Below are 24,336 nucleotides of genomic sequence, written 5' to 3'. Positions count from 1 at the left end.
CTTCTCTAACGCTGCGTCTTTGGACTAACACTGACTTATTGCCACCCTTAGTAGAACCTTGAATCAGTAGTAAAGAGTTTGTTTTGAACTTGATTGCTTTATTCCTACCTTCGGAAGTTTTTCACATTTTTTTGTATGAAGATGGAGAAGTAGAAAGCGAAAAAGCTTTTTTCCAGTTGTTTTCAAAAAATTTTCACAAATACTCTATACGGATTTTCACTTGCATGGAACTGATGAAATGACATGATGGTTTAATTTTTGCTTTATGCTTATGAGTATCTTTGAGATCGCTTACTATGTTTTTCATGTCATATGTATTTGCAATACATTTCTTGGTCTTTGTATAGGTATCTCCTGGAAGTTTCGTCACTTGTCAACCCCTTCCTAAAAAATGTAAAATTTTCAAATAAGTAGGTTTTGGTTTTAGCCTCGACTACTTCGCCTAAAAGGTGCCTCCATAATAATGATCTTCTTTAATAATCACCACGACGATAAATCGGATATGTACAAGGTTATAATTGTTGTAAGTCCACATTCAGCGAATTTTTAGAAGCAGGTCAATTTTGAAATATTTACCCCCAAGTTTTATTGAAACTCATTTTCCCTTTTCTACCTGAGATATCTTGGTAGTCAGATTACGTGCATCATCCGTACTACTATTACTAGTTATTCAGTAAAAGATAGCCTTATTAGCCTTGCTGATGCGTAAAAAAGGAACAAATCATATTGGCTATAACATGGATAAAAATAAAGCAAAACTTGAATAATAATACTTTCCCTGACCTACCTTAGCCATTAATTAAAAACCACATATAAAGTCGGTCAACATGGAAATAATTAACCTACTACCTAAAATATATATTTACTTGATATCTCGTTCATATTATTCACAAATATATTGAGTTGATCTAGAATTAGTGAATTTGTCTGCACTCATGAAGTCATAATTATGTGAACGAGTCAGTAAACCAGCGAGCGTATAACTACTCAATCACCCTAAGTATGTCAGAATGTGACAAATACTCATACCAATATTCGATGATGTCAATGACTTTAGTTAGAACAGACCACCTGACAAAATAGTTTTTCCACTTCAAATATCGATTTTTCTTTGCATGCCGCTCTGAACCTTTCTACTGTAATAATCAATAGTTTTATTATTCTCAGTAGAGGCTTGTTTTCTTGCGATGAAACACGTAATTGGTAAGCAAATTCGTAGAATATTTCATTTGAATCGACATCAGAATAAGAACTCAAATCGCGAGGGTATCGACGAATAGTGTCGTGTTTACTTTTCCAGATTGGAAAATTTCACCTTCCAGTAAAATGTGAAAGTCTAAGACATGAAAGTACGAAGTGACGGCGACAAAATGAAATCCCTAGGAATCAGCAAGGTGTCTCTGCCTTTCTACGAGCCACCCCAAAGAAAAACCAGCGCGGAAATTATAAATGAAGCTAGATTAGCTATAAGAGGTAAGCAGATGGTAATAGAGTGATACATAAGTATAATTTATTTTCTTACATGTAGTTTCGAAAGATCTATAGTAACTTCACATTTTAATAAAACTATTTTTGAAAAAGAATGTTTCATTATTCCACCTGTGAAATCTTGCTGCATTATACTTTTTCAAATAGTATTAATCATAAAAACAGTTTGCAACTTCATTCAATGAATCAATTTTATGTGACTTGCACAGCAACTATATAGCCTACTATTTTTTTTAAGTTCTGACACTGAATACACTTATGATTTTGCGTAATTTCTGTATAATGATAACAGATGTGATATTATGAAACTGAGTAATTTACTGTGTTGCAACTTTGGAAAAATATGGCTCAATTTTTCGTAATAATGTATGAACTTGTCGAGGGTTTCATTTCATACTCATCTAAGCAACAAAAGTGAATGGTATTGAAATCTACCAGATTATATTCTAAATCAAATACCTACACGGACACCCTGGAGACTCGAAGATATATTTTGGGTTTACTAAACAGTAAACAGGAGTGGTGAAACACTCCTCGAGAAGACAGTTCTAGTGCTTTTGTTTGGTTTTGAATCGTTTATATTATACAAGATAACGTCAAACATTTTTATGGTTTTGAAGACATCAAATCTCACTGAAGAATGAATATTCTGAATGAAAATTTGATCTGGCAAATGGCTGCAGGAAAACAACTGCTTCCTTGGTAATGGACATGCAAATTTTTTGCAGATTCTTCTGGTTTTTTCAATGACAAGAGCTCAGTGAAATTAATTCAGTGATCATCTACAGATCAGTTTCGGAGTATTACTCCTAGTCAATCCAGGGTAGATTCAATTAAATCAAGATCGCCTACCGGTACTTCAAATTAACTTTTACCTGTAAAAAATCAATTTTCAGAAAAACATGAAATGTTTCTAAAAGCACTTTTTATTAGATTCATGCATGAAATGACAAGTAGTTCCTCAGTTCCATTACAAACTGAAATCAATTATCATTTAGCAAGATAATGGTATTTCACTTATCTATTGTTCCAGAATCCCAAATGGCCGACAATAACTTTGCACCACCATCCATCAAACCACTTCAAACACAGAGGCCTTATACACCGAGGGACAAGGAAAGGTTATTATTTGGAAACAAAACAAAATCGAATAGGCCACCCAGCTCTTTCAGGTTAGCAAAAAACTCTCATAATCACTATTGCGTTTGTTTTTTGCGTTGTTATTTAAAGGAATCTATCGAACAATAGGTTCGCCCAATATGAGTCGCCTGGAACATCACTGAGCCCTCGATTATTTCTGTAAATTTTCAACCAAATATTTTGGTATTGGCGAAGTCAAAATCGAATGACCCATACCAAAGATCCCGAGGTCACGCAGTCTTTAACGATTTACTTACTGATTCATTTAATAAAATAACGACCCTCAAACAAAAACAAGATTTTTCGGTAATATCAAGTTCATATTTTCAAAATAAAAGTTACTAGATAGCATTCTTATCATAGAAAAACATCAGAAAGACTATTTGATCATATTTTCAGACAGCAATGGGTTTTATAAAAAACTGTCGCAGCTCTAGACACATTAGGTAATTAAGTGACGGCCAAGGATTGTTTCCTTATGAAGAAGCCAATCGTACAAGAATGGAACAAAGTCGCAAAATCCTGTTAGTTACACCTATCAACTCGGCTGGACCGTTTTTAAAGATTTTCGATTCGTCTCCGCCTGGAATATGTTTAAAATATGTTTAGAATATGTTTTTCCGTTAACCAGGTATCGGTCTTACCTTTTAACGTGTGATTCCTAACGTGGATTGGAGCATAGCAAGTGAAAATCAAGCGCACAGCCTGCGGCTTGAATTATCGACTCACACATCGGCCGATTGATAAACAACCAAAACTACAACTTTCTGGTCTCCTGTATTTTCTTAAGAACTAGATTTTCGAGAAAACATTCACTTTAACTCGTTCTAAAAACTACCCACATGGAATAAACTGAAAAATAAACTATTTCAACTTTGAAATGAATTATCAAAATGTCCACCTGCAATCGATTCATAATTGACAGACACACAAAAATATCTGGGGAATTCCTTATTACAATTGTCAATTATTATATTCCTCAAGTCATTCACATCTAATATAGAAGTTTTATAAGCGAGAACCTAGAATGACCATAAAAATAGAAATCTAGAGGATTCATATCTGGACTGCGAGTTGGGCAATTTGGAGATCCTGCATGTCCAATTCAGCGATTAGGATAGGTGATGTCGAGATACTAACGAAATGAAATGAGCTGGAGCACCGTCGTGCATAAACCACATGTTGATTCTCACAAAAAAGAGTACTTGAATTCACCTGTTGATTTCGTTGTGTGAAAAATGAATAATTCACCCAAACGTTCAACGAAAATTGTTGCCAATAGCATTCCGTGGAAAATTCGCCTTGTCCGTAAATAAAATATTTGTGAATCAACCACTTAATACATTAATTTCATTTGAAACTTTCAAGGTAGTAGAGCTTGGAACTGCTATATGTGATATGGGTAGTGAAAGTTCCTTTTTAGAACTTTCAAAATGGTTTTTGGACTGACTTTAAACCGCTGTACAATCTTCCTGATACTATTGAAAAGATCTTGTACAATCACATCAAGTTACAGTTTCTGGTCTTCCAACTACATTTTTATTAAAACTTCTAGTTTAACATATTCTAGTATGTAGCGTTTTGAATGTTAAAACATGTAGCGTTTTAAATGTTCTAGCACATGGAATTACTCTGTTAGGATATCTGTCTTGATAAATCCGCATTTCCATTTGCTAATTTATAAATGAAGTTCATTCCAGCCATTTCAGCGTCAGTAAACTGATTCATGATATGTGATCACTGCTAATTAACAACTCTGAATTTTACTGATATCACAATGCAACTACAACTCAGCTGGTTTCTAGCAAGTAAGTAGGTACTTGTTTGGATTTGGTAGTAGTCGAAAAATATGAGTTTCCGGGTAGTCCACAATTATACGATATAATATTCTTGAAGAATCTGCAAAATATTAACGATGAACAAATTCGTCAAACACATTCAAAGATATTGAAAGTACCGAATTCTCCATACAAACAACACCAATTGAAGAATGGTTCCAAAAACATAAATTTCAAAAAATTTCGTGAAGTTATCAAACTTATACTAGACTCGTCAATTTTCAATGAGAGATAGAACTGAAATTGGTGGCACAGTCAATCGAAACGGAATGCAGATAATATATGATTCCAAACCAGTGCATTGTGTCTACTGGAACTTATCGAAAGAGTTGGTTGCTCATTTACAACTATGCGTGTCTTCAAAGGCAGCTGGCCTTACTGGACACAACAATGAAATAATTTCAAAAATTGAAGAATTGCGTGAAGAAGGGATAATATATTGAAACATTCACAAATAAAAATCACTCTTGCCTCGTTATTCAATGAAGTAACATTGCATTTTTTCCCATTTGCACTCAAAGCAAAGATTGGAAGTAGAAGATTTGAGCCGGTTCTAAACCTCCCCCCACCACTATGACGTCATTAACGACGAAATGGCATAATTAGGGTGACCTAATTACTGACTCATACCTTCCCCCACCATTATGACGTCACGTGGGGTGAATGACCTAGACCGACTCATGCGACCTTGAGATTTGAGCCGGTTCCAAGCCTCCCCCCACCACTGTGACGTCACGTGGTGTGTGTGTGTGTGCGATTCTAACGTACGTCGTTCAGATTTTATTCATGTTTTATTCGGATTTTACGGCTGAAAATATTCATAAAAGATCACACTGTCAAATTAATTTTTCAGCTAGAACGCCTGTGAATATCGTCTCATGGCATGAGACTTTTTTTCAAAGGACGTCGTCTTTTATATGAAACCAAAGAAAAAATTTTCGGAAAATGGAATTTGAAAATTTTCCAGGATTTTGCTGGATATTTTATGGAAAAATGGCCTTTTCAGTTGTTTAGACAGGAAAATCAGGCTTTTCTCAAAGAAGCATCCATTGAGGTCATCAGCAGCTTCCGTTCAAGATTGCAATCGCGATTTTTGCGTACATCGTTCAGATTTCATTCATGTTTTATTCGGATTTTACGGCTGAAAATATACCTAAAAGATCACACTTTCAAACTCATTTTTGAGCTAGAACGCCTGGGAATATCGTCTCATGGCATGAGACTTTTTTTCTCAGGGCGTCGTCTTTTATATGAAACCGAAGAAAAAATTTTCGGAAAATGGAATTTGAAACCTTTCCAGGATTTTGCTGGATATTTTATGGGAAAATGGCCTTTTCAGTTGTTTAGACAGACATTATTATACAATAAACAGCTTCGAAATTTGATAAAATTCTTCATTTCATTTTTTTAACTCCCGTAATATGAATAAAATGGTACAAGATTTGATCATTCCCTTTCATTCGAAAAACATTATAATTTATTATGTATTTTTTTACATCATATTTCAAAAAAAGTTCCCTAGCATATCATCAATTGAAATAGCTTTCAGAGATTCGACTATTGTTTGTATGAAGTTGTTTGATGAATACGCATTACTCAGCCACACGTCGTGGAGTGAACATCTCGCTCTCCTAACGTTGAACGGTTGCTGCTGTGACGTCACACCACTACTAACTTGGTGGGCTCACACCGATGGAACATTCATTACTTGAAGGATCTTCGAAGTATGCAGACTTATGTTTGTACACAGACACGCACATGATAAACCCTGTACCGTGCATTCTCTCACACATACACATACCAACCAAATGTAATTACGTCATTATGTCACACACACACACACACAAAATCTCATATGGAAAAAATCCTGAGTGATCAATGCTCCAGACACTTCAAAGTCACATCGCATTGATGTTACTAAACAACAACAAAAAAGAAATTAATACGCCATAGTGGTGGGGGTAGGCCCAGAAACGGCTGTAATCTGCTACTATTCAAACCCAAAGCACTACCTCAAAGTTGCCTTGTCCGCGTTACCTTGTGACGTAGTTCAAGGGTGTGACGTAGGTGAAGGTCGTTCAAGGTTGAACTCAAAACACTTCTTAAAAGTCACCTTGTCGATATCGTGTGACGTATGTAGATGTCATTTCAAAATTGAAAGTGTCTTCGAAATAGTCATGTGTATCAATGAATTTCGTGAAAATATAGAGAGTGAATGAAGGTCATTCAAGGTTAAAGCAAAAACACTACCTCAAAGTTGTCGCCTTGTCCACGTTACCTTGTGACGTAGTTCAAGGGTATGACGTAGATGAAGATCGTTCAAGGTCGAACTCAAAACACTTCTTCAAAGTCACCTTGTCGACATCGTGTGACGTATATAGAAGTCATTTCAAAGGTAAAAAATGTCTTCGAAATAGCCGCGCGAATCAATGAAGGTGGTGAAAATATAGAGTGTGAATGAAGGTCATTCAAGTTTAAATCCAAAACACTGCCTTAAATTCATCTTGACTTAGTCGCCGCCATGTAACGTACGTCAAGGGTGTGAGGTAGATCAAGGTCGTTCAAGGTCGAAGCCAACTGGATGCGTCGACCACAGATAATCCCCACCACCAATTCCAACTCGATGCGCTGACTGAAGGCGATACGAGCAAGCAGTGGTCGTTGGAACTTCACGGAGTGCAGACGTGTACACTCTCTGTCACGATGGGTACCGTCCAAACTGGTGAAGAAGGACTGCTCATCAGTCGGTGGATCTTCGTGGTATGCATACGTGTGTTTATTCTGTACAAATGGGGGTAGAATTGACCAACCATCTCACATAGATCCCGAGTACTTCTACATGTAGTGCATACATGATTCCAACAATTTATTGAGTATGTATCACAACGCAAACAACGTTGCAGCGGAGCTGGAACAGCAGCACATGTACTACAAATATTTTTGCATATACCCATATTATTGAATATTATAGGTTCGGAACACTTCAGGCACTGTGACTGTTGCTGACGATATTCTGATTTTGTTCGCTTCAGCGGATGAGATGGAGGCGATAGCTGAATCCGCGACACACAATCATTGCACATACCAGTGCATGGATTAATTGTTTCCTTAGGTCTACCTATTTGGCAAAAGTAGCACACAATAGCCCCCGTAATCATCATTGGGTAGACGCACACTTTTGGTTTTTCATTCCACTCTTTTGGAAATGGCATTTTACTAATTCGATTAGAAATATTAAGAGATGACTTATAGAAACTCTGACTGCTCTCTCTCCTATACCGACATTGTCTATTTATACAAATTGTGAAAGTATAGTGGGAGAACTTCTCTTTCTCACAAACATGACTTCATCATACCAACTTATCTTTTGAGATACTATATCCTTCTCTCCCACTCAAAACGAATCAAGTGATAAGTGGGGGTCGTACCACTACCACTACCTATACATTTATAAGTCGACTTGCGATCCTGAAATTCATTCATTCACTCTGCAACTGTGAGAATACTGAATACTGAAAAAATAGTTGCTGCATTAAATAGAATATCTGCTGTTGATGCATATAATTGGATAGGCGAGTCAGATGATGGTGGATGCCAACATTCCGCTAGAGGAAGTGATAGTTGAAGAAGATGTTGGAGTCGATGAAGAGGAGATTGACCTTGGAGTCGACGAAGATGAAAACGAGGCTAACGAAAGCGACGAAGATGAAAACGAGGCTAATGAAAGCGACGAAGATGTTGACGTGATGGAGCTTGAGAGGGTCGTGGATGGTGAAGGCGATGATGAAGGGGTTGTAGCTGATTCATCTGAAGGTGATGGTGCTTTGAGAATCGGTCTCCGATTGCTCAACATCACCGACACATTAGAAGATCCCATGGATATATATTGCGTGATGGACGCACATGTGCAGATCAGAACAATTGATGACAACATCAAAAAGCTATGTTGGTGTTGTTTTCGTTTTTACTCCATTAGAAACAACAATGAAGGGTGGTATCATCATATCAACACCCACAACACCGTTTCTATGATGGAAATGGGACAGAATTGGTGCGATGCTTGCGAAAAAACAACAGCCCTTTTCAAAGCTACATTATTCATACAAACAGTAGTAGTAGTATTCACAGATGTGACAAATGACTACTTTGACTAAAAAAATCGAAGTTGGAAATTTGTTAGTCATTGAATATCTGTGCATTATATGACAAATTACTACTTTGACTGAAAAGTCGAAGTTGGGAATTTGCTAGTCATTGAGTATCTGTGCATATGATGAGTACTACTTTAACTGAAAGTTGAAGTTGGCAATTTGTCAATCATTGAATATATATGCATATAATGATGAGTACTACAGAGTGGGATGATGGTACTTTTACATACATTTTGTTTGAGACTATGTTAACCTAATGTTAACAATGGTATGAAACTGTTTATGTTTGAAAGTATAATGATAGCTCTGAAAAGAGCTGTTTTTGTTTCAGTCTTCAATTGTAGCCCTGAAAATAGCTGTTCTTTATTAATCCATGCAATGGTATGGACTAAAGCTCCTCATCATCAAAAACAATGATGATGGTGTCGTCATCTGAATCATCTGTATCTGATGATATACTGATGATGTCGTTTTCATAATCATCTGAATCAGACGATATACTAATTACATCGTCCGCATAATCATCTAGCTCGTTATCCTCTAGATCGTCTAACTCGTCGACACTCATCTCTAACTCTGCATCTACTTCCTCTTGCATACCTTCTTCTATACGTTCTGTGAAATCATCAGGAAGATCATAGATGCGTTGCAGAAATTGTGCGAAGGTTGTACTGAAATGATCGAACGTTGAATCTATTTCTTATGCCTGGATGGGTCCTGTACTCGACATAGAATACTCTGGTACACTAATCGGTTCGGTGGTGGAATCAGCACTCGACATTGTGGAAGAATGATGTAGAACTGGGATTGATGCTATATTTATATTGGAAAAAAAATTGAGGGGGTGAAGTGTAAATGTAGAACAATTCAGTGTTTGAAATTCAAAAGCAACAAGAATGACGATCTTCATGAAACTCTGAGTGAATATTATGAAAAACTAATAAGGGAGAGGGAGGAAGACACTGCCCCAACCTCGCAGTGCCCCGTGTACACCAACCAACGAGGAAACGATTACATATCGTCATCAGAATTGAGGACCACATCAAACGGGATAGGGGATGGTGGAGGACTATCCTCGATGAGAATTGGGGATGGTGGAGGACTATCCTCGACTTCCTCGGACTCATCGTCATCGTCCCTCTAGGGTAGTGGGTCATCATCGAAATCATAGGGATCCGGGTACTCGCCATCAGAAAGATCCGCTTCGTCGGTGCCGGTAACATGCAGCACCTGCACTCTATAATCATGAGTCATGTATTCATACTCAATCCAGTGAGGTGCTGTGGTGGAGTGAACAAAACCTTCTTGGATGGACATGTCAATAATCTGAGGCTCCGGGAATCCGTATGGCTCGGTGGTTGAATCTGGTTACATGTTGAAGCTAGCTGATCAACTGAATATTCCATCAGATAATTCTTACTTTCATACAGTTGAAATGGAGTGGGGGAGGAGTGGGGATGAATTGCAAAATGACTTAAGCTATATTCAATGAAAGAGATAATTGAATGGATAAAATACAATATGAATTATATGAAATTATACTTGTTGATTTCATTATGAAACATGTCTTTTTTTATTTTCTTGTCAAGAGATTATTTACAGGAAATAAAATAACACAAAAATTGTTGTATGATATTTGTTTAGAAGAGCTTGAAATTGAAAAAAAATAATAATAAGACGAAGTGAAGAACAATGCCTCAACCATCGCATTGTTCAATGTGCACCAAACCAAAACAATGTACACCCTTTATTTCACTTGTTTTTTTTATTTATTTTTTTCTAAAATTACAAATATAAATTTGAAACTACCATAATTAAATATTCCTAATCAACCTAAAACTAATCTTTTATTTATAATAAATCTACGAAAAATGTGTCCATAATTGTCTCTATGTTTTTGTACCGCTCTATCGAAGAGGTCTCTGCTTTACACCTTTCCTCCAGAGATGCATACTTCCCATCTAGTTCGGCCATATTTTTGTTTTTAGTTCGCTCCGTCGGTTAGCAATTTCAGCCTTTTGGCGGGTCGTGCTAACCAACGCGGCCTCACTAGATCGGGAAGCATGTTCTGCTTTCCTGCACATGGTGCGTGGCAGTGGGCAAGACGTGGCAGTGGGCGGGGCCCCGGGGCCGGTGGATGGGGCCCCGGGGTTGGTGGGTGGGGCCCCGGGGCCGGTGGGTGGGGCCCCGGAGCCGGTGGTTGGGGCCTCGCGTTTTGCGCTTCGGCCACCCGGGAAAGAGTGCGCTTCGCGCGCGGTATATATTCACCATGTTTGTTCAATTATCTGTTTGTTCTGATTTTGGTTCTATTATTCTAACATTAATGTCCATTCCTGGATACCCCAGTAATGGTCCACCTGATGAATTGACTTTATGTTTTTTCTCCCAAACTACAACTCTCTGTTCCAAAGCATCATATTTTTTCATTGTAGATGATGTTATGTCGGAAATTTTTATTTCTACATCACTTTTAACATTATCATATTTACGAGCCAAAGTTATCTGAGCCTCTGCAATTTTATCGTCAAATGCTTGACGTACATCGCGAGCAACATTACCTATTGTGGATTGTATTGCAGCTTGTAGGGCTAGAAGTATGACATCCTTTGTTCCATCAATTTCCCCCTCAAGATATGATACAGTTACACAATCACTCTTGTCAATTGGTTCGCTTGTATTTTTCAATATTTTTCTTTACATGTCACAATGACCATCTTTTGTTAATTTTTTATCATTATTATATTCATTAAAGTAATACATATACACACACAATACATTAATATCACATTACAGTTTTATTTATGAATACCTACATAAACATCAATATTGAATTTTCCGGTTTTAAAAACATTGAATGGTATTTCAGTCATTGATCTCGACAAACAATAAATTTATTAATTGATCCAGTGGACTCCCCTGAGTTTTTGATTGTTGAATCGTTATCCAACGAATGTTATCGTTCAGATCGTTTTGATAAAATTCAATATCATTATGACCCCAAGGAAGAGTGTGGGTAGTATTCGGAATGATAAATCGTTTATCGTCGTGGTATGATAATGCAACTTTATTCTCCAATTCAGTATACATATCATGCAACACGCTTCTAAATGAATTCATCTTTCTGAATATCATACCACCATGTTCGACGATTTTTTGGTAATCTTCTCATGTCAATTCATTCTTTATAACCAATCGTTTCACCCCTTTAGCTTTCTTAAATCCATCATCAACAGATTTCACATAATACGATTTTGCACCTGTACCATTAAAGCTCATGATTGGATCATTCGGAAATTCATCTTTGAAGTTACCCAAGATTGAACTTGTTACTGGAATATTAAATTGGTTAACTATACTGTAATTGGATGTATCAAACCTACTTATATAAGTTTTCATGAATTCATAAAAATTTTTTGTATTTACTTTCAAAATGAGCGAGTCGGTATCTGTGTAAAGTAAAGAGACATTTTCACCAAAGTGTTATTTGATGCATCCATAGAAAAAGTTATACATGACTGTTTCAGATAATTCTAATGTAGAAAATTCCGAATATAATGGTTTATCGTAAGACTTTAACTTCACCCAATTGAATGGCAACGAAATTATGTGTTAAAATTGAACAATTTTTGAAATTTGGTGTGCTGTCACCTATATTTTTCTTTATATTTTCCCAATGTGTAACGAGTCTAACATCAATTCTGTTATCTACATTCGGCATTGTCTTTCCATATACCGCATTATTCATTAGTTTATATGTAGAAATCTTTAACAGATTTGTTGTTAGACCTATTACCCATTTCAGTATTAAGATCTATATAGGGTTTCATCCAACGTGATTGTTTGAATTTCAATACTTTATGTGTATTCATTACAATCAAACCATTTTTGATGGCTTGCTGTAGATTTCTATAATGAACAATATATTTTCTTTTATCATTCAAATTTGGAATTAATTTGGGAATTTTCGATTGTGTGCGAGGTGGTATTGATTTTTCGACTGAAAATGGAAGCTCGGAATGTTTATCATGCAACTCTTGTGGATAATGAATGTCTACTCACACATACCCATATGGACTATCAGCAGTCACATTCATCACATCAAGATTAGGAATTTTATTAGGTGTCAATCATGTAAATTCACTTGTTGGTAGAGGTTGTGACATACTATGACCGTATAGATTTGTTGCATCTAAATATGTAATGAATGTGGAAGGTTCATTGGGATTATAATTTGGTAAAAATTTATTATTTGCTATATGTTTACACTGACTAATTCCACCTCGTATACCTTTTTGAAAAAAGTTAATCATATCAATGTCAGTTAGTAATATCAATTCAATATTCGCATACTTCAACACAGCATCCCAAGATAATCCAGGTGCAGTTTAATAATGTGCCGGGTCTAAGTTATATATCTCTAAACTTGCAGTGCGAAAGTTTTCAAAAATATCACATAATAGCAATACATCCGACTTCAAATACAAATCAGAGTATTCACCCAAATTCTGACACTCGAATAAATTCCACACATTTCTAGTCCTATCATAATCATTTTATGATATATGTTCACAACTGAGTTTGTCATAAAACTGATTTTTTTGTCGGAAATGATGGATAATTCAATTTGCCAATGTCATCAAAGAAACTATATGGAAATACACCTTTCTGTCTCATGAAATTGAATTTCTCAATTTGTGGGAAATGTTTGTGCATCTCCAAACATTGATCAGAGGTCAAGTTAGCACCCAACTTCTCCAACAAATTAGTCATAAATTCATAACTATCGATAAATCTCATTTTGAGATATTTCTTCTTAACCATACCATCTTTATCGGTATAGGTGTGTGTAAAGAGATGCTTTATGAAAGATATATATTTCTCTTTTGTTTGTGGGATGACATCAACTTTCTCTTTATTCCTATACAATTCTTTTATGAATAAATGGCAATAATAAAGACTCAAATTATGAAAAATGATAGGTACAAAAATAGGTATTTTGAAATTCAAATTACATTTTGAATGAGCGGCATGTGATCTTTTCTTCCCTGTGACATGACAGTGATCTCTAACTTTGACTTCACCATCAATAAATTATTTATTACATATGCCACAAGTTCTGGCTTCAGCAAATCGTTCCTCTTCTTCGAGGGTTTGTTCATCCATTGGTATAGGGTATCTGAGATGATTTTGATATATCTTTTTCAAATCATCTTCAATGCTACTCACACATTTCTGAGCAGCATCTACGCCTCTATATGTCACAAATTATGACAAATCATCATTATATGAAAATTTTAGCAAATAAGCAAATGAATATGAGGCATGTTTGAATGTTAATCGTGTATGAACTTTTGTGAATCGGTTCAAGTACTGATTCAAAATCAGCATATACTACAAATGGCACCCTCATTTGTCTCTCAAAGTTTTCAAACATTAATTTATTTTCCGCAACCATCATACCATATTGATTGATTTTAAAATTGGTGGTTAGTGTTGTAGTACTAACGAGATTTTCTTATTAGTCAGTGGGCTATGCTTGGACTGGCTGGCTTGGACGTTTAAAGTTCATTCGCTTTAGATTCACTAACGAGATTACAATAATTCATCTTATGACGTAAAAGCAATCTCTCATTGGAAAAATACATCAAACATCCATCACAAAAATAGTTTTTGTCTTCATGAGTTGATAGTTGACTAGAAACTAATCTTGAAAGATCTTTGATCCAACAATAGTGACTATTACCGGAGTCATCAGTCATAAGTATCAAATTGACATGTCTCCGGAGTCTTCTCTGTGAGTATCGCAATGGACCAATCACATCATACTTTATTTTACCCTTGTCAAATTTACTCTCTAAACCGTAAACATTAATTGAAATATCATTCCTATTTTCGAATCTTCCAATACTCTTATTATTAACTATTGACATAGTTACGTTTCAGTTTTATAATTTAATTATTCATTAGTGTTGAATATCTTTAAGCTTATTTTTGTCTTTTTAATATTTTTTTTTATGTTCCATTTGGTATTTTATTAATAATTTGTGGTGATAGGACTGATAAAAAATAAATAGGTTTATTTATTTTTAAGCAATTATAATAGTTATATTAAGGATTTTACTTGTTGGGTTCATAACTGAACTCTAATGCTTGACTGGTTTCAACAATTGAAACTTTCTTGACGTACCATTTGGGATTTTATAATAATTCTGTAGTGTACTTGACCGATAAATAAATAAATAAATAAACTTTAACCGGAAAATCCATACCCGTGACATCTAAAACATTGAAAAAATGTAGATATGACGTATCTTCGGACACTCTATCATTTGCATGATATAATGCTGATGTTATAGCCCAAGCAAAATAATGTTGTTCGTTACGAACATTCAGCTTTCCTCCATTCAATGCATTTGGTTAGCTTCACATATGAACGTCCTCCCATTGGACTGAATTTATTAATATTGACCTCCAGAAACATTATTTTTTCACAAGTCTAACCTACATTACAAAAAAATCAATATTACTATTCAATCTCGTTGGAATTTACAAAAAAATAAATACCTGAGTCACGTTCATGCAATTCAGTCGTTTGAGCCACAATAACATCGTGGAATCAATCAAAAACGGTCCACTATTTTATTTTGGAAATTGAATAACTTCGTGTCCCTCAAATCTGAGTCTGAAGAATATAATTTCCAAAAACTTCCATTTTCACTTCGATGCTTTTATGGATCCTGATGGCCGATTCCAGTAATTCAATGACCTTCTGCACAATCCCGTTAAAAAAAAGACATGTTGTCAGTGGATACAATCTAACTCTCCACCCTGTATGTAGCAATGCGGCAATTGAATGCATTCGTTATAATTTGAACACCTTCAGATAATTGAACACTTGCATTATTTTTATGACTTATGGTTCTTCGGTGAGAATTCACTTGGGTCATAGGAATTGTCAAATTACAACAATTGCATGTATACATAGCTGTTGCATTGTCCACAATCATCCGTTTCACTGAAGGCCCTCCTTGGCAACTCTGGAGCTGATGCCGACGAAGATTATCACTACGAGTGAAAGATTTACCACAGTCACAGGAATACATTTTCTATAATAGTTCTCACTAATTCACTTGATGTAAACTGACATAACCAACACTCCTCCGCTTCTTAAATACAGTCTGATCGGGTCCGTCAAGACGTCATAGCCAACCCCACCTCTCAGCTACATGCGCCAACCCAACCTCTCAACTGGATGCGTTAACAGAAGTCGGTAAGAACAAACAGTGCTCGTTGCGCTCTCGTAGAGGAAAGACGTTAACACAGCCCTCGCCACCTGCGTATCACCATCGATAGCGAGGGAAGAGCGATGCGTTACGACATAGCCTTCGTCGCATCGAGAGAGGTGAGGACCGATGAATACGCATTACTCAGCCACACGTCGTGCAGTGAACATCTTGCTGCTGTGAGGTCACACTACTACTAACTTGGTGGGCTCACACCGATGGAACATTCATTACTTGAAGGATCTTCGAAGTATGCAGACGTATGTTTGTACAAAGATACGCGCATGATAAACCCTGTACCGTGCATTCTCACATAGACACACACACACACAGCAACCATATGTAATTACGTCATTATGTCACACACACAAAATCTCATATAAAAAAATTCTGAATGATCCATGCAGTAGATACTTCAAGGTCACATCGCCTAAACAACAAAAAAAAGCAATTAATACGTCATAGTGGTGGGGGGAGGCCCATAAACGGCTGTAATCTGCTACTCCTGTATACTTTGTTGAGGTGTTTTTTATTTTTCCTGAAAATAATTGTTCCAAAAGTTATTCAGGGTGGCTCGTTTTCAACTCAAATAATTTGTAGCTCCCGAACTATTAGCTACAGACCATATGTTTCATTATTTGTTGAAATCAGCTTATCACGGAGCATCTGCTAATGCGAAACAATATAGGGTGATCCATTTGAAAAAATTGGTGACATGCTCTAGAGGTGCGATAGGGAAAGTAATATCAAAAGCAAAGTCAGCAATAGCCATCACATTCAAAGTGCCAAGAGCGAGAGGATCCAATCTTTCACAATGAAGCCATAATGCAATCAGACTGCGAAGTATTGTGAATCAACCCACGATAGACAAAGAAAAAATCTCACTAGAGATATTACACGACAGCTGAACCAATTTATGACATTTATGACTAATCTCAATAGCAACATTCAGTTCACTCTCGAAACAGAGATAGAGAAACAGATACATTTCTTACACCTGACCATTACACACAATCAGAATAAATCTGAGTTCAATGTATTCTGAAAATATAGGTATACAGACATTACCATCCCAAGTGATTATTTCCATCCAGACAGTCATAAATTAGCAACTTGCAATTCAATGTTGCTAGGGAATTTAGGAAATTAAAATAATCATACAGCTATAAGCCATAAGCTTATACACAAGTTAGTCAGAAAACAAAGTCGTAAATTCACTTACAGATTAATATATCTCCAGATCAAACAATCAGAAATCAAGAAATGAGTAACTGTAACATATTTTGGTAAAAAACAGAGATAATTACGGGTTTCTTCAGAAAAAACAATGTGGAAATGGTATTCAGACGACATACTAGGTTATCTGATTTCTTTTTCAATGCCAAAGATAAAGGTGACAAGTTAGAGAAATATGGAGTTTATAAGCTTAAGTGTCCGGAGTGTAATAGTGATTATGTGGGACAATGTGGTCGAAATTTCTCAAAACATGAAAGATCCTCCAGACTAGGTGAAGATGATTCAACTTTTTCAAATCCTTATTTGGCATGCAACCACAAGTTCCCGAATCTAAACGATACGGACATTTTGCACTATACAAGAAAGGGTTGCAACTCAATTATTTGAAATCCTTGAAAATTCATAAGCATAAACATTGTCATCTAGTTTACTTACCGGTTTTCAAATTAGCATATCCATATTGTCACAAATAAACAAAGTTCAGGTACTCAATTTTAATTGAGTACTTAGCTTAGGTAAGTACCCATATTATTACCTACAGTGGTGTAATATGAGGGCTAATGTAATCCATGGTTTTTAGTTCAATGTACAATAGTATGAGCCGACTTCGTGTTTCACAAACACAGTATAAAAACTCAGCTGTTAGCTCAACACAACACATTCGAAGTTCACCGGGTCAACTAGTTTGATATAAATGAAAACAGAAATTTCATGAAGGAAGCTTTCTTGCAAAATTCAAACCGCTGACACGTGTGCCTGGTTAATTACGTGACCCTGATTAATTACGGTACAATCAAGTACAAGGATGGGCAAGATTTAGTTGCAGAAAACAAACACAGAGTCATCAACAGAAGCCAGCTGTACTTTGTGGTTTCGGTTAGATCGCCAATAGTGGCCTAAGACAGTTGGAGTCCTCCCCCCACCACTTGAACTTGGCCTTGAATGACGTTACACGATCTTTAGCAGTGTATGAGGCCTATGACCTTGAAATAGAATCTGACCTTGAGCTCCTATGTCGACCCTGGCCAGGGACCTTAAGGTTTGACCTTGAAGGACGTTTCACGACCTTGAGTTAAGTTCACGCCGTATGTCCTTGGACGTGAAATTCGACCTTGAGATTTGAGAATGTCCGCATTACGTGACCTTGAGATTTGACCTTGAAGGACGTCCCACGACCCTGATATATGTGCATGCCATATGATCTTGAACATGGAGTTTGATCTTGAGATTCCATTTTGTCATCGAGTCGAAGTGAGGGTGTGCTTTTATAAGGAGTGTGGTATAAATGTTTCAGTCAGTTTACATTCTTCTCATAATCTCTTGGTTTATATAATTCCATACAGAATATATATGTGCAACGAATGTGGAGAAAGTTTCACTCGTCATCAGTGGGATTCCTGTACGTTAGTGAATTATGAAGGACCATCAACCAATAATGATGGAGAATCATCAAACTCAAGGAGGCAGAGGTTGAACCCCCAAACATCAATAGCAATGCAGACATGCCAGTGCTGCAATTTGACTATTGCAAGTGATTAGGTGAATGTACATCGGATAACCTTGCAACAAAGAATGAATGCATGTGTGCATTATGGAGAGGGTGTTGAAATGTAGGAACAGCTTTCAACTACCGAATTGTGAGTTACAGGATGAATAGTCACCACATGTATTGAAACTACTGGAAGAAGTGTTATTTCTGTTTGAAATCTGTTTTCCGTTAACCAGCTGTCGCACCCCTACGAACGACAACCTCCAGAAGTCGAAACTTGTGCGAGCTAAGGATTAACGAGGTCTTACCTTCTAATGTGTGATTTCTAACATTGATTCATAAAATTGTGGAAGTTGATATGGAGGTGTTTTAGGGCGCTACAATTCTACAAACTGAAGAATACTTTGATGTTGAAACTTTCAACAGGAATTCAATAACATTCAAGTTATTGATCAATCGAATTATTTGAATGTGGTATATAACACTTTTGCTTATAGTTTGACTGTCTAGGCCATGAATTTCAAGATAGAGATTCAGGTATATGATACATTCAACATCATCAATTAAGTGTGTAAATGATGAACTATATATTTCCAGGTTGGACAACCGAGAAAATTTTGAATTAATAAGTATAGCCCCTTGGTAAATCTTCCTAGACCAAACTTCCGAAGTTCATCGTGTCCAAGAAAAGTGTGGTGAATCAGAACCAGTACTGCTTTACGTGGGCTGTGACTTCAGTTTTGTATCCTGCCAATGCGAGGGGTTAAAAATGGGTTGGAAATCAGTTTCAAAAATGACAAAATTAAATATGAAGTTGAAGGTCCATTGTACTATTCAAAATATAGGCTTAACATTTACATAAATCTGTTGAATATCACAGATGAATTTGGTAATAGTCATTATTGTTAAATAAAGGATTCATGGAGACTAGTATCATCCCAAATATCTGCACGCGATCACAAAAAATATTTTTTGTGATGGTTGTTTATTGTACTTTGGTGATGAGCGACATCGATTGAAAAATTGTAATCACATTTCAACAACAACACCGAACACAAATTTCAGATTTGACAAATTTGGTAAATATGTACCTGAGACTACTTTGAAATTTGAAAATGTTGAAACCAGTGCATGCAAATGAACCAAAGCCTGCTCACTTTTTCAAAAATATAACTTATTTCCATAAACCATATGCTCTCTCATATCTCATAAAGTGTTCTTTCGATTATTTAATTTCTAAATTTGTATTATAATACAAATTCAGAAAATGAAATACAAACTAATATATATAGAGGTGCTAATGCAACTGAAGTATTTGTTTCAAACTTTGAGAGTCACGTAACCAATATCTATCACAAATAGTTGAAAAATGTTGTTCCGATGAGTCCTTTGACTACTGAAGTAGAGCATGACTTCAATATTGCCACCACATGTAGGGTATGTGGAATAAAATTTGAAAAGGGGGATATTAAAGTACGTGACCACTGCCATTTAATATTTCAAATCGCCTGAATTCATTCCAATAATTTTCCACTGTCACTTATTCATAAAGGAGTTATGTACTAATGAAAATATATAAAAAAATTATTCCAATCCATAAAAAAAAATTGTTGCCAATCCTTGGAAAATTACAGACCTGTGACAATCCCATCTTGCTTTTCGAAGATTTTTGAATACGCCTTCTTCAATCGAATGATACCGTTCTGTGATAATAATAACATCTTTGCCAGAAATCAACATGGATTTTTTAATAAGAAATCAACCATAACAGCAATACATTCATCCTATAACGAAATAATCAAATGTCTTGATGCAGGAGAGTGCCCTGTTGGGATATTTTGTGATCTCAGCAGAGCATTCGACTGTGTAGATCATCAAATTCTAAAAGATAAACTGTACAAGTATGGCACACGTGGTCTTCCGCTGTCTTGGTTATCGGATTACCTCTCTCATAGAAAACAGTTTGTAGAAGTTGATAAAATGAGATCTGATATAATTTCTACGGACCTTGGGGTGCCACAAGGATCCATATTAGGCCCAATACTGTTTCTGTTTTATATAAATGATTTGGCAAACTCATTAACGGAAGAAACAGTAATAATGTACGCTGATGACACTTCTATTATCGTCTCGTATACGTCTGATTCTGACCTGGAAGAGAAATGTGCTGAAGTTTTTCGAAACTTAAATTCATGGTTTGCGGCAAATAAGTTATTCATGACAGACAGAAATATTATACACCAATCAGTTTCAAGATTAATGAGAGGGGAGATTCTGTAACGACAGGCACCGAAAGTACCAAATTCCTGGGACTTCATATCGACCAATGTTTAGGCTGGCATAATCATTGTGAATTTTTAATGAAGAAGTTGAATCCGATAATATTTCAGCTCAGAAATTTAAGACAAGTGTTAAATATTAGTCAGTTGCTGACGCTGTATTATGCTCAAGTTGAGTCCAGACTCAGATATGGCCTATGTTTCTGGGGATTATCGTCACGTTGGAATGAGGTATTCCTAGTGCAAAAATGAATACTGAGAACCATAACAGGATTGTCAACTAGGGATTCCTGCAAAAATGTGTTCGTTAATTTTATAATTCTAACATTGCCTTGTTTGTTTATATTTGAACTGTGTTTACATGTTTTTAAAAATGACAATGAAATCTTTCTGATGAATAGATGTATCCGCAATGTGAATACTCGTCAAAATAATAATTTTTTTGTACCATATGCCAGAACAAAGCTGGCTTATAACTCACCAAATCTGATGGCTCCCCGAATATTCAACCATTTGCCAATGAATATAAGGGAGAGCAGGTCTCAAGCCGAATTCAAATATAGCTTGAAATATTTTTTTTTCAAAGAGAGTTTAACTTGGTGGTGAATAGTATCCGCCGTCATGTAATAATGGCCTACCTCGATTGTGTTCATTGTGATTGCTTGTGCTGCCAGTTTATTAGACTTAATTATGTAAACAAGAAAGTAAAATAACACCAATTTTCGTTTTGTGAGGAACAGTTATCAAGCCATATGATGAAATGTTCATCATCACGGTTATGCAGAAGTGTTAAGTATTTAAGGTTTAAGCGAATGATGGCTGTAATAAAACTTGGATCAGTATTTTCAAAATTATATTATGCTGATAAAGATCAGCATAACGTTATGCTAAAGAGTACAACGTTCTACATGAACTTTTACAACTTGATTAACCTTATACATTACATAGATGACATTCGACAGACTAGGAAAGTCACACTACCAATATTTAATTGTTTCATTGTTTCCAACACCCACCCTCAATGAAGCAATTTGAATATATACAAAGAATGAATCATTCACATATGGTCATTTACTAAGCCTAATAATTTTACAAACTTTGAAAATTTATTCTTCGATAAAGGTTTAGTAAACACATCAGCAAATTGTTCTTCAGTTTTTACATGCATTTCTTCAATGAAACCTGTTTCAATTTTCTCTTTAATAAAGTAATATTTGATATCAATATATTTCAATCTTCTGTTACTTTCAGAATCATTAGCAATTTTAATAGCCGACTGATTATCTTCAAATATTGGTATTGGATCATTTATAGAGAACAAGTGAAAATCCATTGAAATTTTCCTCAACCAGCATGCCTCACTAATAGCTACTTTCGGTAAAAGAAATTGATACTGTATGTTTTTTCTTACTAGTCAATCAATCAAATCAATCAAAAAATTTGAAGACATAAACAGTAGTTGACAATATCTCCACCCCAATCGGAATCAACATATCCAACGAGAATATCAGAATTACTATCAGGCTTGAAAATTAATTTTAGATTCAATGTTCCCCTGACATTAAGGAGAACTCTTTCCAAAGCTTTATACAAACAATAATTTGCTTTATCCTGAAATCTACTGAGTATATTTACAATTTCACATAAATCTGATCTAGTACCTGACACTGCATAAAGAAAACTTCCTATTATTTTGCTACACTGTTCAATTTTTCGAAGTTTCATTTTTCAACAGAGCAAAATCAAAATTTTGGTCCATATGGGTGCTTATAAGATTACATTCGCTCATATTATATTTTTCCAAAACTTGTTTTGAGTAATTAGATTGATCAAGTTCAATATAGCCTTGTTCTAGATTCTGTTTGATATTTATATCTTAATAACTAGAAACAAATCCTAAATCCTTCATAGAAAAATTATTGTTTGGAACAATTTTCTGCTTGTTGACATCAGAATCATCAGTACACATAATAAGTATATCATCTATATACAATAGAATGAACAATTTACTTTCGTTTGAGACTTTACAATAGATATAAAAATCATTTTGAGACCTCACAAAGCCTTCCTTTTTTATCAAAATATCGAATTAATTATTCCAACATTTTGTAGATTTTTTGAGTCCATAGATTGATTTATTTAATTTGCAAACAGTTGAGGACTTTGTTCTATTTTTATCTATTGGTGACATATATACCTCTTCTGTTATATCACCATGTAAGAAAGCACTTTGAACATCCATGTGTGATATATGCAAGCCTAATTTAGCTTCTATGACTAACATTTGTTTGAAGGTGATTGACAATGTTTCATGATGAATTTCACTAGTTCGGACTTCCATTGTCTAATATATAAAATGATTTCAAATTCCTGAGACACCTGAAAGAGAAGAATTAAAAAATGAATAGCTGAAAATGAAAATTATATCAAGCAAAAACTTGAAATGAAATAACAGTGAAATAAAATACAAGTAAAAGTAGAACAATTGAACAAAAATTTTATAAAAATAAAGAAATGAAAAAAAAAGAAAATAAAAATACAAAGTTAAGAGATTCCAAGCCACGTTAGTTGGTATCTACAATTGTCTTCGAGTGATGACTGGACTGATTCCTCCGAGAGATGACTATTTATGTATAATTTTTATTTTCAGCAATTTATTTATCAATTCTTGTCTTTTAGGTGTCTCAGGGATTTCAAATCATTTTATATATTAGACAATGGAAGTCCGAACTAGTGAAATGACTAACATTATTCTAATAGTAGACAATTTGGCAACCGGAGCATAAATTTCATACAGTTTATTTACACGGTCTTGCTGAAAACCACGAGCAACCAAACGAACTTTATATTCGCCGTCACTTTTGATTTTGAACAGCCATTAGCTTTCTAACACTTTTTTATCAACATGTCATGACACTTTACTCTTCACATCATTTTTGCGTAAGACATTGAGTTCCTCTTCTATTGCTGCTTCCCATTTGAGTGCGTTTGTGCCAGAAATTGCCTCTTCCAATGACCATAGTGCTTCTAGTGCTGTGAAAAAACTCGTTTCATAGTCGTTCATCCAAGCAGGTTTCTTTGACATACTCCCTTTTCTTCCTACAATAGGGTCACTAGTTTCTGGAGTATTTTCTATATTTATTGGTTGTTCTTCAGTATCTAAATCCAATGCAATGACCTTTTCACTGACTTTTTCATTTGTTTTCTCATTTTCTGGTATGAAGATCAAGTCTCGATGAATCTCAACTTTATTAGTACCAGGAAAGTAGACTCTATATCCTTTGCCCTCTTTACCATAGCCTACCAGTATTCCTTTCTTTCTCTTTTGATCCAATTTCAGTCTTTTTTCTTTGGGAATATGTGTAGCAACATAAGTTCCAAATACTTTCAGTAATGAAATATAAAAATCTTTTCTATACCATAATTGATAAG

At 35.4% G+C, this 24,336-nt stretch overlaps 1 protein-coding gene across 4 annotated transcripts in view; it reads left to right on the top strand.

The window, feature by feature from the left end:
• Nucleotides 1-1,046: 1,046 nt before the first annotated feature.
• The window catches only part of LOC111511346 (armadillo repeat-containing protein 2), a 143,294-nt gene continuing 120,004 nt past the window's right edge, over nucleotides 1,047-24,336 (top strand). For 3 of the 4 annotated variants that reach the window (XM_074183548.1, XM_074183547.1, XM_074183545.1), the window contains exons 1-3: nucleotides 1,047-1,203; nucleotides 1,301-1,473; nucleotides 2,522-2,660. In XM_074183548.1, the coding sequence (XP_074039649.1) occupies nucleotides 1,344-1,473; nucleotides 2,522-2,660 (269 nt within the window). In that variant the 5' untranslated portion in view covers nucleotides 1,047-1,203; nucleotides 1,301-1,343. The remainder of the gene's footprint in view (nucleotides 1,204-1,300; nucleotides 1,474-2,521; nucleotides 2,661-24,336) is intronic. The other variant, XM_074183546.1, reaches the window with a different exon arrangement.

Source organism: Leptinotarsa decemlineata, unplaced genomic scaffold (assembly GCF_025532065.1).
Source record: "Leptinotarsa decemlineata unplaced genomic scaffold, Ldec_3_MD MMD2_tig00026340_RagTag_RagTag, whole genome shotgun sequence".
Taxonomy (NCBI): domain Eukaryota; kingdom Metazoa; phylum Arthropoda; class Insecta; order Coleoptera; family Chrysomelidae; genus Leptinotarsa; species Leptinotarsa decemlineata.
Note: the sequence above shows the minus strand (reverse complement) of the source record. Positions and strands in the feature narration are given on the sequence as shown.